Source organism: Ictidomys tridecemlineatus, chromosome 2, assembly GCF_052094955.1.
Source record: "Ictidomys tridecemlineatus isolate mIctTri1 chromosome 2, mIctTri1.hap1, whole genome shotgun sequence".
Taxonomy (NCBI): Eukaryota; Metazoa; Chordata; class Mammalia; order Rodentia; family Sciuridae; genus Ictidomys; species Ictidomys tridecemlineatus.
Genome location: NC_135478.1, coordinates 14,277,554 through 14,292,258, shown reverse-complemented (window position 1 = coordinate 14,292,258; position 14,705 = coordinate 14,277,554). Strand labels below are relative to the sequence as shown.

Below are 14,705 nucleotides of genomic sequence, written 5' to 3'. Positions count from 1 at the left end.
GCATGCGCACTGAGCCGCCGCGCGAAGGGAAAGCCCAGACGCGTGAGGCGAGCACCCCTTACGCAGGCGCAGTGCGCACCCGGCGGCCCCACGGCTCCGCCCGGTCGTCCTGGCAACGCGCGCGGGGAGGGCTGGGAATGCACGGAACTCCCCTCTCACGCCCCCTCCTGGAGCGGGGATTCCCAGTTGCCAGCGCGCAGGCGCAGGTCTGGAATTCCGCAGGGGCGGGGCCGGAGCGAGCTGGGTCTTTTCTGTCCGAAGGAACAAAGTTATCCGCTTTGTCTTTATGTCTGAGGGCTCAAGGCGAGGCTCTCGGCTCCAGTCCTGAGTTTTAGCTTCATTCTGGTCCCTTTACCGGTCTCCAGGAGATCATGCCACGCGCCGATCCGCCCAGGCGCCCCACCGTCTCGGTGAAGCCCCATTCTGTTTCCGGACGAGGCCGAAGCTCCCGCCTGGCTGTTTCCAACAGGCTCATCACCACTGACCCCCGACCTTCCCTCCTCCCCCGCCGTCACGCGGGAGGTTCCTTTGCCAAGCCCCTCTTTAGCTCTCGCCCTTCCCAGGCTCGAGGATTCTCAAGACAGCCTGGGGCCGGGACTGTCTTCCCCTCCCCCCCCCCCCCCGTTTTATAGGGGAGGAAACTGAGGCTTAGACCGTTAAGAGCCTTGCCCGAGATCTTAAAAGAGGTGCAGATGGGATTCCAACCCAGGCCTCCATTTGTGGAGCGTGATCTGGACCTGTTTTCTGGCTAGGGCACCTGCACCCATGGAGAAACTGGCCGTGTCCCAGGACTCTGATGCTGCTGTCACATGCTTGGCCTGGGCCTGGCATCTAGGGGCAGTTCTTTTGGCTGGTACAGTCCCCATTCCCTTCCTCAGCACTCCTGCCAGGCACTGTACCCTCCAGTCCCTTACTCCTCACTCCCCAGGCTTCCTGGGGCTTTTTCTGAATCCCCCCCCCCAAACCCTGAAGGCCTAGTCCCAGGGTTGGCTCCTGGGGGACCTCCAAACTAAGTCCTGGGCTCAATCTATTTTGGGTAGTTCTTTCCTATAGTGGGATGGAACGTGGGCTTAGGGCATGCTGGGCAGGTGAGCCCCTCTGGCCACAGCTCCAGTCCTGCTGGGTGGCCTTTAATGTCAGTGACCACCGTTCAGCACCGGCCATACTATTCTTCAGCTGTAGCCAATTTTCAATGCACCTTCCCGTCGTCATAGGAGTTGTGACTGCCAGGCCTCTGTAAGTAAGGTTCCTTTTGCATTTCTGTCCTTTGCTTGGGTGAAGAACTCCTATGCATCCTTTAGGTCCCTCCTCCTTGAGGCCTTCCCTACCTCTGGGTGGAGGCTGGCCGACTTCACCCCAGCCCTGACTCTCTAAGCTGGGTCCCCATCTGTGGGGACCTGCATCCCTCCTGGTGGGAGGAACCAACAGGGCAGAGGTGTGGAGGGGAACAGAACTGCTGTGCTGAAGTCTCCGAGGTCAAGGAGCCCTAAGAGCAGCCCAGCAAAATCGCTAGCCCCCCCATGCCCATCATGGGTGATCTCAATTCCTACAGTACCAAGGCCTGGCATACAGCAGGCACTCAACAAATATCTATTGCTTGTGTATGTGGCAGTAGAGATTGAACCCAGGGCCTGCAGTGCTGGCAAGCGCTCTACCACAGAGCCACGTCCCAATCCTTTGTTTTTGAGACATGGTCTCACTAAGTCACACAGGCTGGCCTCAAACTTGTGGTCAGCCTCAGTCTCCCAAGTGCCTGGATCTTTCCCTTGCCTCATAGCCATTCCCAGGGCCAGTTGCTGTCCTGCCCTCTGTCCCTGAGCCCACGAAGTCAAGTGCTACAGATGATTGGCCACTGCCAGCCCTCGCGGGTGAAGGCACAGCCTGGATCAGACCTGGCTTTCCTCCCCCATGGCCCAAGCAATGTGCTCACCCCACAGCCTCGTGAACCCGCCTGCTGACCCTCTCTCCATGGATTATGGGTTCTAGAAGCCAGAAATGGGGTCAAAGCCCACCCTGTCTTTCCCACAGTCTGATAGGATGCTTGTTCCCACCCAGATCCACCTGCCTGCTGCAGCCTCTGGGCCCTGCCAGCTCAGCGCCCTCGTCGCCCCTCAGGATGCCATCTGACTCATCCTGTAAGGCAGGCTCGGGAGAAATCCACCAGTGGGAAGCCAGCCCAGAATCCCTCCCAGACGCCTCCCCTGTAGAGATGACAGCAGAGGAACCAGTATCCCCTCACCCCAAGTATGGTGGCAGATGAACCCTGGCCTCCAACTGTCCTCTCTCCCTGGCCCTGAAATGCTACATGACCTTGGGCCAGCACATGTCTCTGAGCCCTGCAGGCTGCAGGAGAAGGTCATACGGGTCTCAGTGGACAAGTGTCATAGCTTGAAGTGGGCCCTCGCCTTTCCCAGCCACGGTCTCAGCTCAGGTAAGGGCCGGTACCCAAGGAGAACACTGCCAGCCGCCCCCCTCTGGCCGACCCTCCGCAGCTACCCACGCACACAGGCCTTGCCCACCGCCTTTATTGGGTGCTCAGTCCCGGGGCTCCACAGGTGCCGCGGGATATTGAGGGTGTCACTCAGAGCAGGGACCCACTGGCGAAAGAGGGTTGGCGGTGATGGCACACAGCCCCAGGGACAGGTACCAGGGTCCCTGGACTCTCTGAAATCCTCAGAGCTGACCCAGTGAGAGGGCATTCGCAGTCGAGTCGTGGCCTGGACCGCCTGTGGGGCGGTCCCCCCAGTTCTGGTCTCACTTGGGGGCGTTGAAAGGCAAGGCCCGCTGGTTCATGGGGTTGTCCGGAGAGCGCAGCCACTCCTTCTTCAGTAGCTGCTTCAGCTGCGACAGCCGCATGTTGGGGTTCTCCTGCTTGAGCCGGGGCAGCTGCGCTTCCTCGAAGGCCGTGAAGGCCGCCCGCATGCGGCGCTCGGGGTGCCGGTCTGCCTCTTCCGCCACGCTGGAGCGCACAGGGGGGGCATTAGGGCGCTGGGTCCTTGCCCGGAGGTGGGGTGGGTGGAGGTGTCCAGGCGCAGGTCCCCACCCCGCCCCGTAGGGAGGCCTGGCCCCGCCCCTCGGCCCCTCCCGCCGGGACGCCCCGCCCCTACCTGAGCACAGCGATGGCGTCCTCGATGGTGCGCGCCTCCACGCTGCCCTCCTCCAGCACGCGGCGGTTCACGTTCTCCTCGAGTGGCACCTCCAGATGGCTCTTGGTTTTCTCTGCTTGGGACAGGCAGACGGCAGGGTGGGTGGTGACAGAGACACAGAGTCAGAGATGCAGAGTTCCAAGATGATGAGGCAGCGGCAGAAGCAGCCAGCGAGGGAGGAGGGGGCGGAGAGGAGCCGGAGCTGACCGCGAGGGGGCCGCCCCTGTGCCCAGCCCTGCAGGCCGCACGCTCCTCACCCCCCAAGGCCCTCACGCGGCGCCCCACACGGGGCTCAGGACCTCCCACTAGCACTCTGGGGAGCACCAGCCCTGGCGGGTGGGTGCGGATCAATACACGCATGCGCACACCTGTGACGTACCAGCCACCCTTCACGTTAAAGGAGGCCTGCAGACCCCGGGGTACATCCCAGGGTTCAGCCTTCAGTGGCCAAGAGGGCCACTCCATAGTGACAGGCAGCCCACCTGTGTCGACGGTATCCCTGTGCTGATGGTCCCGGCGCAGTGTGTCTTCAATTTGGGCCCGGGTGACCTTACTGGGGGCCGCGCGGGGCGCCTTGCCACCCTTGAGCTTGGAGTCCTCCTCCTCCAGCAGGCGCTGCGTCTCCTTCTTGCGCTCCAGCTGCTCCAGGCGCCGCTTCTCCTTCTCCTCCTGTGGGGACGGGTGTCAGGCTGGGGAAGCCACCTCACCGCACCCGGCTGGCACGTGGGGTCCTGGTGGTCATCCCAGCCAACCTGCACGGAGGCCTGCGGTGTCGTACTCTGTGCTGGGTGCGGGGACACAGCGAAAGGCTTCGGTCCTACAGGAATGTGGGCAACAGGGGACCCTGGCCAGGATAAGCAGCAGCCCTTGGAGAAGTGACTGGGGACAGGAGGAGGGGTGGCCAGAGTGGGGCCTTCCCTGGTGAAGGGTGTGGCAGGTACAAAGGACTGATGGGTCTGGAGGCTGGTGTGGCTGCAATGGGCAGCTCAGGGGAGTCGCAGAGGGAGAGGGGCAGGAAGGTGGGGACTGGGCGAGCAGGAGCCTCAACACCCGCAAGGGGTCTGCTTTTGGTTCCAAGAGCCATGGGAAGTCTGGGCTCCTTTGGCAGCTGGGGGACATACTGTCCAAATGTCCCCAGCCTATTAGTGAGGGTGGGGTAGGTCCCGACCCGACCCTGAGGCAGCTGGGCGAGGGACAGCTGGTCTGTGGGACTTGCCTTGGCCACTGCCCGCCACTGTGTGGGGAGGGGAGGTTGCGGTCTGTTTGTAGCCCAACTGCAGCGAAGGATGCGCCCGCCATCTGCCGGGCACCCCACAGGCCCTGCCCTCAGACCCCCCATCTGCCTGTTCACGACTGGGACTTCACCAAGTTCTCCCAAGGACACCTGCAGCATTCCCTGGGCACCACCTGTATCCCCAGACAGACCTGGCAGAACTGAGGGTCCCAGAAGAGGGGTCCTCACGCCGAAGGCCAGGCGGCACAGGAGGAAAGTGGGAGGGGACTAAAGTCAAAGGTGTTTAAATGTGGCCCCTGGGCTCTGCCCACTTCTGGGCCTGGGCACTGAGGCAGGGCCACTGGACTCTGAGATCAGTGTGCCACCAGTCAGAGGCTCCTCGACCCATGCTGGCGCACTCCCCTACTTACTTTGCTCCAGTGCCACTCTGCCTCAGGGCCTTTGCGCTGGCTCTTCCTAGCCTGGAGTGCCCTTGCCCGGCCTCCTCCTCCCTGGCCAACTCTGGTGCCCCTGAGCCCGCCCACTACACCAGGTGGCTCTTCTCTGTACTCAAGATCCACCTTCCAGCCCTCTGCTGACCCGTGAGCCTTGGTTGTGGGTGGTGGCTTTCTGGGCGCTGGCCAGACACAGGCAGGAGGAGTCCCATCCCAAGTGCCCTCCTCCTCCACGGCTCCCTGGTGCTGGCGTGGGCTTTGGTTGGAACATGTCCCCAAAGCTCGTGTGCCAGGAACTCGGTCCCCAGGATGGGGTGCTGATGGTGTTAGCAAGTGCAGTCTAGGGAGTGTTCTGATTGGACGGGGTCATGAATGGGACCCCACAGTGGAGGCATGTGACGCGTGGCTTCCTAAGAAGAGGGAGGGAGGCGGAGTTGGCAGCTCTGCCTCCCGGTCCCGGGGCTGCTGTACCACAGACAGGGTGCCACCTCTCCTCCAGGCAGCCAGCCCGCTGTCCCCAGCCCTCGGGTGCCCAGCAGCTGCTGACAGAAGTGTGCCAGAATGGAAGGATTCTGGAAGGTTCCAACAACTCAGGAAGGACAGGAAGCACGTGGTCATCACTGCTACAGGACGGGGCAGCAGTGAGACGAGCATCCGACTTTTGTTAGGGTGTGGTGGAGGCCGCCTATGCCCCAGCTGCCGGGACGCTGAGGCAGGAGGGACACCTGCGCACAGGAGTTCAAGACCAGCCCGGGCAGCACAGGGGGCCTATCCCAGGACTCTTCAAGACGGGGCTGGGCGCACAGGTGGGAGGCAGAGCCCGCCAGCACCAGCCCAGGCCTGGCCCACCACCAGGAAACACGCAGTCGCGCACGTGTGCATGCACACACACACACAAATACACACATACTAACACATTCACACACATACACATGCAAACACAATTACACACACATAGTCATATATGCACTCACAGACACACACCTATATTCATGTGCACTCACACACACTGTCCCAAAATGCTCATACACACTGACACACAAAATCACAACTGACAAATTTATGGTGTACATACATACACTCGAACATACTCAATCACACATTCATACACATTCATACTCACACACACACTCACATAAACTCACACTCAAAAACACATACATCCAGTCCCTCACACTCATAAACATGAATGTTCACACAAACACAACAACCACAACCAGACACCACATACACTTTCATTCACACATGCACACACACACAAATGCACATATGCATACTCACATGTATACTCACACTCCAACATACATGCACTGAAACTCAAATACACATGTACCAACACATTCACACATACATGCACATACACCCGTGCACTCTCACACCCACATACACACTGAAATACATACAAGTGTGTGCACAGTGCTCACACACTCACACACATGTACACATGCACTCATTCACTCACATACACACACTCAGACACATGTACACTCACACTTATATACAACACACTGACACACTTGCAAGGTCATGCAGAAACACAATCACACATATGCACACCCCAACTCACACACTCATATGCACTCACATACACTCTCAGACACATTGACACACACCCACTTGCACACACTCAGACACACTTCCTCTCTCATGCACTCAAATCAGACACACATGCACAAAAAGGCATGCTCAAACACAAATGCACACATATACAGACATACAGTCACACACATGTACGCACATGTGCATACACTCACACATTTGTACTCTCATGTACAAGTCACTTAAACACACTCATAGATATGCTCACAGGCATACATACACACACATGAACACGCACACTCACACTCATACACATAAACCACACACTAGTCACACACATACCCACACATGCACACACACACACATTCACACCCACACCTTCAGGCTCACCCGAGTACACACACACTGGCACACATCCTCACACACACACACACACACACACACACACACACACAATTTTGTAAAGGCCACTCAGTTCCATACAGTAGGACAGTGAGCAGCTGGCAGCGTGGGTGGTGGGGAGGGACACTGCTACTTAGTGGAACACTTCAGAGCCACCAAAAATGAACCTTATGCCAGGTGTGGAGGCTGAGGCGGGAGGATGGTGAGTTCAAAGCCAGCCTCAGCAACTCAGCAGGACCCTGTCTCTAAAAAAAATATTAAAAAGGCTGGGATGGGGCTGGGTGGAGAGTGCCCCTGAGTTCAGGAGCTGGTACCAAAACCCCCACAACTGAGCCTCATCAGGGGCTGAGCTGGAACCCAGTGTCGGCAGTGCTCATGGCCAATGTGAAATGCCACCGCCGGGTCGCGGGGCAGCCACTGAGCAGCCCGGACAGAGCGGAGTGGTGGAGGCACAGGGCGGGTGACAGGTGCTTGGGGGCCAGGGCAATGGGGATTGGCGGCCAGTGGTTTGGATTTTTTTTTTTTTTCATCAAAATAGTGCACTTGACTGTTGACCTTCACCTCCCGCCAGGACGACGTGCTGCAGCTCTCACGGAACAGGGAGGGGCCGGCGGACCCGAGGCTGGGACAGGGACCCCAGGCCACCACAAGATGGTGGAGAAGAGCCATCGGCAGCGCCACTAAATGCGGAGTGTCCAAGTGAGGGCCACCGTGGACACGGGAACCTGCCACTCCTATCGGTGCACTTAGCACTGCTACAGCGGCACGCCCAGGCAGGCTGACTCCACCAAGAAAAGAGGTTTATTTTGTTCTGGAGGTCAGAGAGGTCAGGGGCTGGGTCTATGGGAATGGAGGTGGCATCCTGTGTCTGTCCCCTCTCCTTTATAAAGTCGCCACCCCATGACCTGATCTGACCTAATCCCGCCCCAAAATCCCGGCTCTTCATCCACGAAGGCGGGACCTCAGGGGTTAAAGTGCCCGGAGTCGGCGACCACCTCATTCAGGGGACAGCGGGTCCAGCGCTGGCCGTTGGGGCGTGATGCCCACCCACCGATGGCAACTGCAGTCGGGAGGGGGCTGCGGGGAGCGCGGAAGGTTCTGGAGCCGGGGAGGCAGGTGTGCGGAGGCAGCCCCCCAGCACTGTCCAAGGCCACTTCTGTGCCCTGCGTCAACGTCTCTAGCGACGGCAGGGTTCTGCTGCCCGCCCCCAGCTTGTCCCCACTGCAGTGGGCCACTGCTCCACACGCCCTCCCAGGTGCGTGCCACATGGTGTGTGGCCCCACTCACCCAGGACAGGCACCCTGGCTGCCGCCCGCCACACCCCAGGCCACACCGCGGAACTAGGTGCCAGCCCGGCTTCTGCCCCTGGGCCCGAGAATGCCGCTGCCTGCTCTCTCTGTGCCTAGGTGTCCCCACTCAGAGGACGGGACCACCCAACACCCAAGCGCAGGCCACGGGAGGGGTCCAGGGGCCCGAGCTCGGGGCATGACCCGCTCCCAGGCTGTGGCTGGGGGTCTGGAGGGGGATTTTGGCCAACCCCGTTTTTCCGCAGCTCTCGGCCAGGCTGCCGGGGACTTTGGATGAGGGGAAGGAAGGACATGGGGCAGGGAGGGAAGGCCGCCGTGCGCTCTGTTTTGCTTGTGGAACCTAGAGCCTCAGTGCCAGCAGGCGCTCTGCCACCAAGCCTCCCTGCGGGCCTAGAGACTCGCCTCTAAAAAAGAGTAAAGACGTCCCAGGTTCCAGGGCATCCTGAGGGCGCAGAGAAGGAAGCCAGTGACATTCTGGGTTTGCTGAAAATAAGACAGGGCAGCCCCACACAGGCCGAGGGGAAACAGGGACAAGCACCCTGGTGGCCACAACTGGATTGGTAGGACAGTAGCCCTGGGGCGGGGTCAGCGCACCTCACCAGACAACACGGGCAGAAAGGGCAGAAACCAGGACGTGGCTGGTGTGGGTCGCTGGCACCACCTACTGGCCGCAGCAGGTCAGCACCGCCCTGAACCAACCAGTCCTGGGGAGCAGGTTGTGGGCTCAGCACCCAGCTGCAGCTCTGCCGGGCACTGCACCACAGGTGCTGAGCCGCACCCCTGGCTTCCACACCAGATGCCAGCGGCCCCTCCTCGCTAATTGTGACAACCAAACACATCTCCAGACATTGCCACATGTCCCTCAGGAGCTGAATTTTCCAGCAGGACTGACCAGTCTAGCTCCACCCCCGCAGAGAGGAGGGGCCTGGCCCGCCATTCCCTAAATGAGGCCAGCACTCACCACCCCAGGGCCTTTGCACGAGCTGCACCAGCTGTCTCCACCTCCCTCCCACCAACCTTCCAGGCCAGACCCCACCCCCCACTCCACCAAGCTGCAGGCCCGCTACAGCCCTGCCCACCTTGCGCTGCTCCTTCCTCATGACGTGTTTGTCCTCGTCCTTCCAGTACGCATCCTCCAGCTCCTTCTGCTTCTTGGCATCAGCTGCCGCTTTGGCCTCAGCCCTCCGTGCCCGGGCCGCCGCCGACTTGGTGTTCTCGCCCTGGAACTTCTTGGGCATCCCTCAGCAGGCTGCGGGGGGAGGACACGGTGGTGAAGGGGCGCTGCCAACCCCTGGCACCCCAACACACACATGGCGCTGTCACCCCCTGGGAGACCTCATGGTCTCCTCCCTCTCTGATATTTTATCAAGGTCAACTGGTGCCTGTCACCCCAGAAATAGGAGGCTGAGGCAGGAGGATGGAAAGTTTAAGGCCAGCCTAAGCAACCTAATGAGGCCCTGCCCCAAAATAAAAAATAAAAAGCGGGGGACATGGCTCAGGGGTGGGGCCCCGACATCACAAAAACAAGCCTCACCACCCAATCTGCAAAGTGAGCCACCAGAAGGGCGCGTGACCCCCATGTGACCCAGCCACCACCTCTTCTAGGCCCAGCGCCTTCCCATCACCTCAGGAGACCCCGCCCCTCAGTCACTCCCCACCCCAGGCCCTGATCTTCTCTGGGTCTGGTGACAGGATGTTCTGGACACTTGACATGAACGGAACCACATGTTCTATGTCCCTTTGCGCATGGCTTCTGCCCCTCAGCCTCACGTTCTCCAGGCTCCTTCTCTGTCTTGGAGCCCGTCAGTGCTTCATTCCTTTCCTGGCTGCGTAATATTCCACTGAAGGATAAGACACTTTTTGGGGTACCAGGGATTGAACCCAGGGGTGCTGTACCACTGAGCCACACTCCCAGCCTTAACTTGCTGACATTGGCCTTGAACTCACGACCTTCTGCCTCAGCCTCGAGCAGCTGGATCACCCTGCGTTCCACGGCGCCCTGCTGACGTGCCAGGCTTTGTTTATCCACTCGTCTGCCAACGGGCGTCTGCTGGACATCTGCGTAGTTTCTGCTTTTTGGCTTTTCTGAGTCATTCTACAGTGGGCCCCAGCGTCCCCTCCCACTCTGCCACTAGCAGGACTCAGAGCCAGTGACTCCCACAGTGGACGCTGGGGACCTCACACACCACGGCGGGTGCCCCCTTTCCTTAGTGGAGCACCTTACGCGGCCCAGCTCCACAGGGCGCTCCCCAAACCCGAAACCTGGAGTTGTCATTAGCCCCACTCAGAGGTGGGGAAGCCCAGGTCCCCGTCAGGTCACACAGGGCTCTACATGAAGTGTCACTTGCAAAGCCAGCTTCTCAGATGGCAGGAAGGCATGCTGCAGGGACGCAGGGCCCTGGAGTGTGGAGCCCTCCCCCATCCCCCCCCCCTCCAGAAACCCTGACAGCAGCCACCGAGGGGAGGTTCTGGACAGAGGTGAGGACGTGCAAAGGCCCGTGGGCAGGAAAGGGCTGCGCCTCACAGGCCACTGCAGAGGCCACTGTGGGCCAGTGGGGAGCAGGGGGGAGGGCAAGGCGAGGGGTTCTGGGCCGAGGCAGCTCTGAGCAGGCCATGAACGCGTGCTCGCTGAGGCTGCTCCGGCTGCGGCTGTGGCGAGGCTGGGGTGGGCCGCACCATGGTGTCGTGGGCAGGGCTAAGCCTGAACCCCTCGGGGCCAGGCGGTGATGGTAACCGGGAGGTGAGCGCAGGTCACACCGGGCACATTCTAAAACACTGCGTCCCTGGCTGGGCCTGGGGGTCCACAGATGGGGCTTTGACAGTGTCACTGACATTCCCAGAGGTCCCAGAGCTGGCAGCGGAAAGCCAGGATTCCAGCCCTTCCCAGCCCCTCAGTCCTGTGTCCCTGACCACTGTCGTGCTCCAGGGTCCCCCAGCTGCCCCCCAAGAAACACCAGTGCAGGTCAAGATGCTGGGGTCACTGGGCCCCCCAACCCCGAGGCTGGGCGGAGCAGGGCAGAGTGGGGACACGAGTTGCACCAAGGAGTGAGGGGCACAAGAGCTGGCTGTGTGACGAGCTGAGGTCCCTGAAGCCCCACTTCTCCCAGCCCTTCCTCAGACCCCTGAGTCTTACAGTGCACCCCGCAGAAGACCCATCTGGGAGCCCCAGGAGACCACGGCAGGGGGGGTCACTGCTCAGGACGCAGACGAGGCCCCGAGGCTCTCGCTAAGGCCCTCTTTGCTGCCTGTCCCACCCACCTCCTTGCTTCTCCCCTTCCTTCACCGAGAGGCCTCTTTGCTGTTCTTCAAATCCTCAAGCAGGTTTCCACCTCAGGGCCTTGGCACTTGCTCCTCCCTGCACCTGGTACTCTTTGCCCCTCTTTTTATGTAGCAAACACCTATTTAAACTTCAGGGCCAGACTCAGGAGTTCCCACCTGCAGGAAGCCTTCCCTGAGACCTCCTCCGATTCTTTCAGGTCACAAACCTCTCTTGGAGACATGTACCTGGGTCGCTATTTTAGATTCATTTAGATGGTCACCTGATAAGTGTCCCTCGTTCCTACCAGGCTGGAGTGAGCAGGTGGCCGGCAGCACAGCAGAAAGATGCCTCACCAGAACTGAATGAGCAGGAATCCCACCCTCCACGTCAGAGGAAACCTATTTGTTGTTTAAACGGTCAGGCTCAGCTGGCCAAGCTAACACAGACACCCTTCCTTTCCTGCAGGTCACTCAACACACACACAGTAACTAGTGGGTGTGGGGTGTACGTTAAGAAGTGGCCCTGAGCTGCCTGGGTGCACAGGACTCCCCAGGCTGACAGGAAGATAGATGAGTGACAGGAGGTACAAGATGCAACCGGCCAGGCTGGACCTGCAGCTGTGGCAGAGCACTGATGCACAGGCCCTGGCTTCCATCCCCAGCACCACGCCCCCTCAGACACAATCAGCTGTGAGGACACTCAGGGCACTGGGAGGGGGCTCTCTGACCCTGCCTGGATTGATGGCCCCTGAGAAAAGGTACAAAATGGGCTGGGGCTGAGTGGCAGAGCACCTGCCTAGCATGTGCGAGGCCCTGGGTTCGATCCTCAGCACCACATAAAAACAAATAAAATAAAGGTATTGTGTCCGTCTACAACTAAAAATATTTAAAAAAAAAAAAAAGAAAGAAAAGAAAAAGGGAACCCAGCCTGCGGAGGTGTGCGGGAGACAGCTCGGGAAACGGGGGACTCCCATTCCAGGATGACAGGAAGGTGTGGCGGGCCTTCCAGCGGCACCAGTGGGATGGTGAGGCGGTGGACTTGAGGACCCGCACGGGTGGGGTCCAGGGGGTGGGAACTGAGACCCACGTGACTGATCGCAGGTGAATGAAACAGAGGATAAAGCTCAACGCTGCCTCCTCCAAGAAGCCCTCCTAATTGTATCCCCCGGGCCACCCCAGCCCAACCCCTAACGCCGCAGCCAGAGAATGTCCGCATCCTGCTGGGTCCTCCTCGGGGTGCAAGCTGCTCAGTGCAGCGTGGGGCTGGGTGGCCTCCAACACGATGCCCTCTGGGTTTCAGTCCCTGGGTCTGAATAATGGGCACAGCTCCACTGCGGGAGCTGTCAAGACTGGGCACCAGAGGTGCTCCCGTCCCCGAGCACCCCACCTTCAGCCTTCCCGCGGGCAGGCCAGCGCCGAGCAATCCCCGCAGGGCCCGTCGGCCCCCTTACACACGGGCTCCGCCCGCACCGCCGCTGCTCCTACCTCCTTCCTCCAGCGCCGGCCCGGTCGCGCCTCCGTGACGTCCCTAGAGAGCCTGCGCGTTGACTTTCCGGTGGCGCGCTCTTATTACGTAACCATGCCGCGGCCATCTTGGTAAAGGAAATTCCGGCCCGGCCTCGGCCCGACTCTAAGTCATCAGCCATTTCTTCTTCTTTATAAAACGAGGATATTTCGTGAATCTTCGTTATTTGTTCCCACTTCATATATTGGAGAGCCAGAATGGTGGACAGAAGGTATAATCTAGAACATTACCTTTACAAAGATGGCCGCTGCCCGGATGAAAGATGGTGGCCTCGATTTCACACGTGGTCTGACGGCGTCAGCCAGGAGTTCGCCCGCGGTCCATATGGGGAGATGATCCAGGTAGTATTGGCAACCAGTTTTAGCTTTGAAAGCGCTTTCCTAGTCCAGAAATCTTCGTCCCACTCACGACGCTAGGGCACAGGAGAGAAAGGGGCATAGAAAGTAACGCCCCCTGGGCTGGAGCTCGGTGGCAGAGCGCTCCTCATCCTCAGCGCGTGCTGCCCCCGTGCCCCCGGGAGAAGAGAAACCAGGCCCTCCGCGCGGTGCAGGGGAAGCTGAGGCCCAGAGAGATCAGGAATCAAATTTGGCTAAAGTGTAACTGTGGGCGGTTCAAAATTTTCCTCTTTCGTTCCTACTGGCCTTTTCCCCTGGATCACTGCCTCTACCTCCCCTATTTTCGTTTTTCTATTTTATTTTCCTTTTTATTTATTTATTGTTTTGGTAAGGAGGATTGAACTCAAGGGCTCTTAACCATTGAGCCACATCCCCAGCCCTTTTTTTTTTGAGACAGGGTCTCACTGAGTTGCTTAGGACCTTGCTAAATTTGCTGAGAATGGCTTTGAACTTGTGATCCTCCTGCCTCAGCTTCCGGAGACGCTGGGATGACAGGCACCTTTATTATTTTATTAAGAAAGTAGGTTGGGACACCAATTTGTCTTAGGCACCTATGCATCAGTATGTCTTAAATGACTAAGCCTTAGTATCCTCTTCAAGACTCAGCGGTAGAGCGCTCGCCTTACATGTGCAAGGCCCTGGGTTCAATCCTTAGCACCACATAAAAATAAAGTTATTAAAAAAAATGTACCATCTTAAACAGTTTAAAGTGTGCAGTGTAGTAGGTTTCTTCCTTCTCTTCTTCCTCTTTCCTACTGGAGTCAGAACCCCAGGTTGCTTACTACTGAACTACATCCCCCAGACCTTTATTTATTTACGCTTTGACACCGGGTCTTGCTAAATTGCTTAGGATCTTCCTAAGTTGGGGAGGCTGGCCTTGAACTGGTGATGTTCCCGCTGCGCAGTCTCCTGAATCCCTAGAGTGACAGATCTGTGCCACCATGCCACGCTTAGATTTCTTTCAAGAGCATTTCATTTTATGATTTTCATGACACTGTAAATCATTAGAGCCTTTATGAGTTTGCTGAAAATGTAATTTTCAGGTCAACTCGATGACAGTAGAAAAATGTCACTGAATTCATAACGACGATGCTTGGGTGCCTGGGCAATGTCTATAGTAGGCAGAGGGCGCCCCCAGGTGTTCAGGATCCCTGGATACGGGAATCCTTGGTCCTCTAGCAAGAGATTTTGAAGATGTAGTGAAGGGTGTGGACTTTAAAATGCTGCAGAGGAGACACTGTGGTGAGTGAAGAAGGCAGGCACAGACAGACAAGCAGGGCCTGGCTCCTTCCATGTGCAAGTCCATGTGCAGGAGAAGAGAGTGGAGTGGGTGCTGTTGGGTTAAAAGCCAGTCGGGCCCTGGAGAGCCAGAGTCTCCAAAGAACATGGGGCTGGGGAGTTTGGAGGGAAGAGGGCCACTCCTTTACCTCCAGTCCTTGGGGGAGGACCTAGAAACAGGATCCTT

At 58.7% G+C, this 14,705-nt stretch overlaps 1 protein-coding gene across 4 annotated transcripts; it reads right to left on the bottom strand.

The window, feature by feature from the left end:
• Nucleotides 1-2,507: 2,507 nt before the first annotated feature.
• Nucleotides 2,508-12,933, bottom strand: Ccdc124 (coiled-coil domain containing 124). Of its 4 annotated transcripts, none has more exons than XM_078037815.1 (5): nt 12,806-12,933; nt 9,142-9,311; nt 3,629-3,815; nt 3,108-3,222; nt 2,508-2,959 (listed from the first exon to the last, which is right to left on the bottom strand). In XM_078037815.1, exons 2-5 carry the CDS (start codon nt 9,298-9,300, stop codon nt 2,755-2,757), a joined length of 666 nt encoding a protein of 221 aa, XP_077893941.1. In that variant the 5' UTR covers nt 9,301-9,311; nt 12,806-12,933; the 3' UTR covers nt 2,508-2,754. The 4 variants fall into 4 exon arrangements, with proteins under 4 accessions (XP_077893941.1, XP_077893944.1, XP_077893942.1 ...); XM_078037818.1 differs by having other exon boundaries at nt 3,108-3,219; XM_078037816.1 differs by having other exon boundaries at nt 12,708-12,844.
• Nucleotides 12,934-14,705: the final 1,772 nt, after the last annotated feature.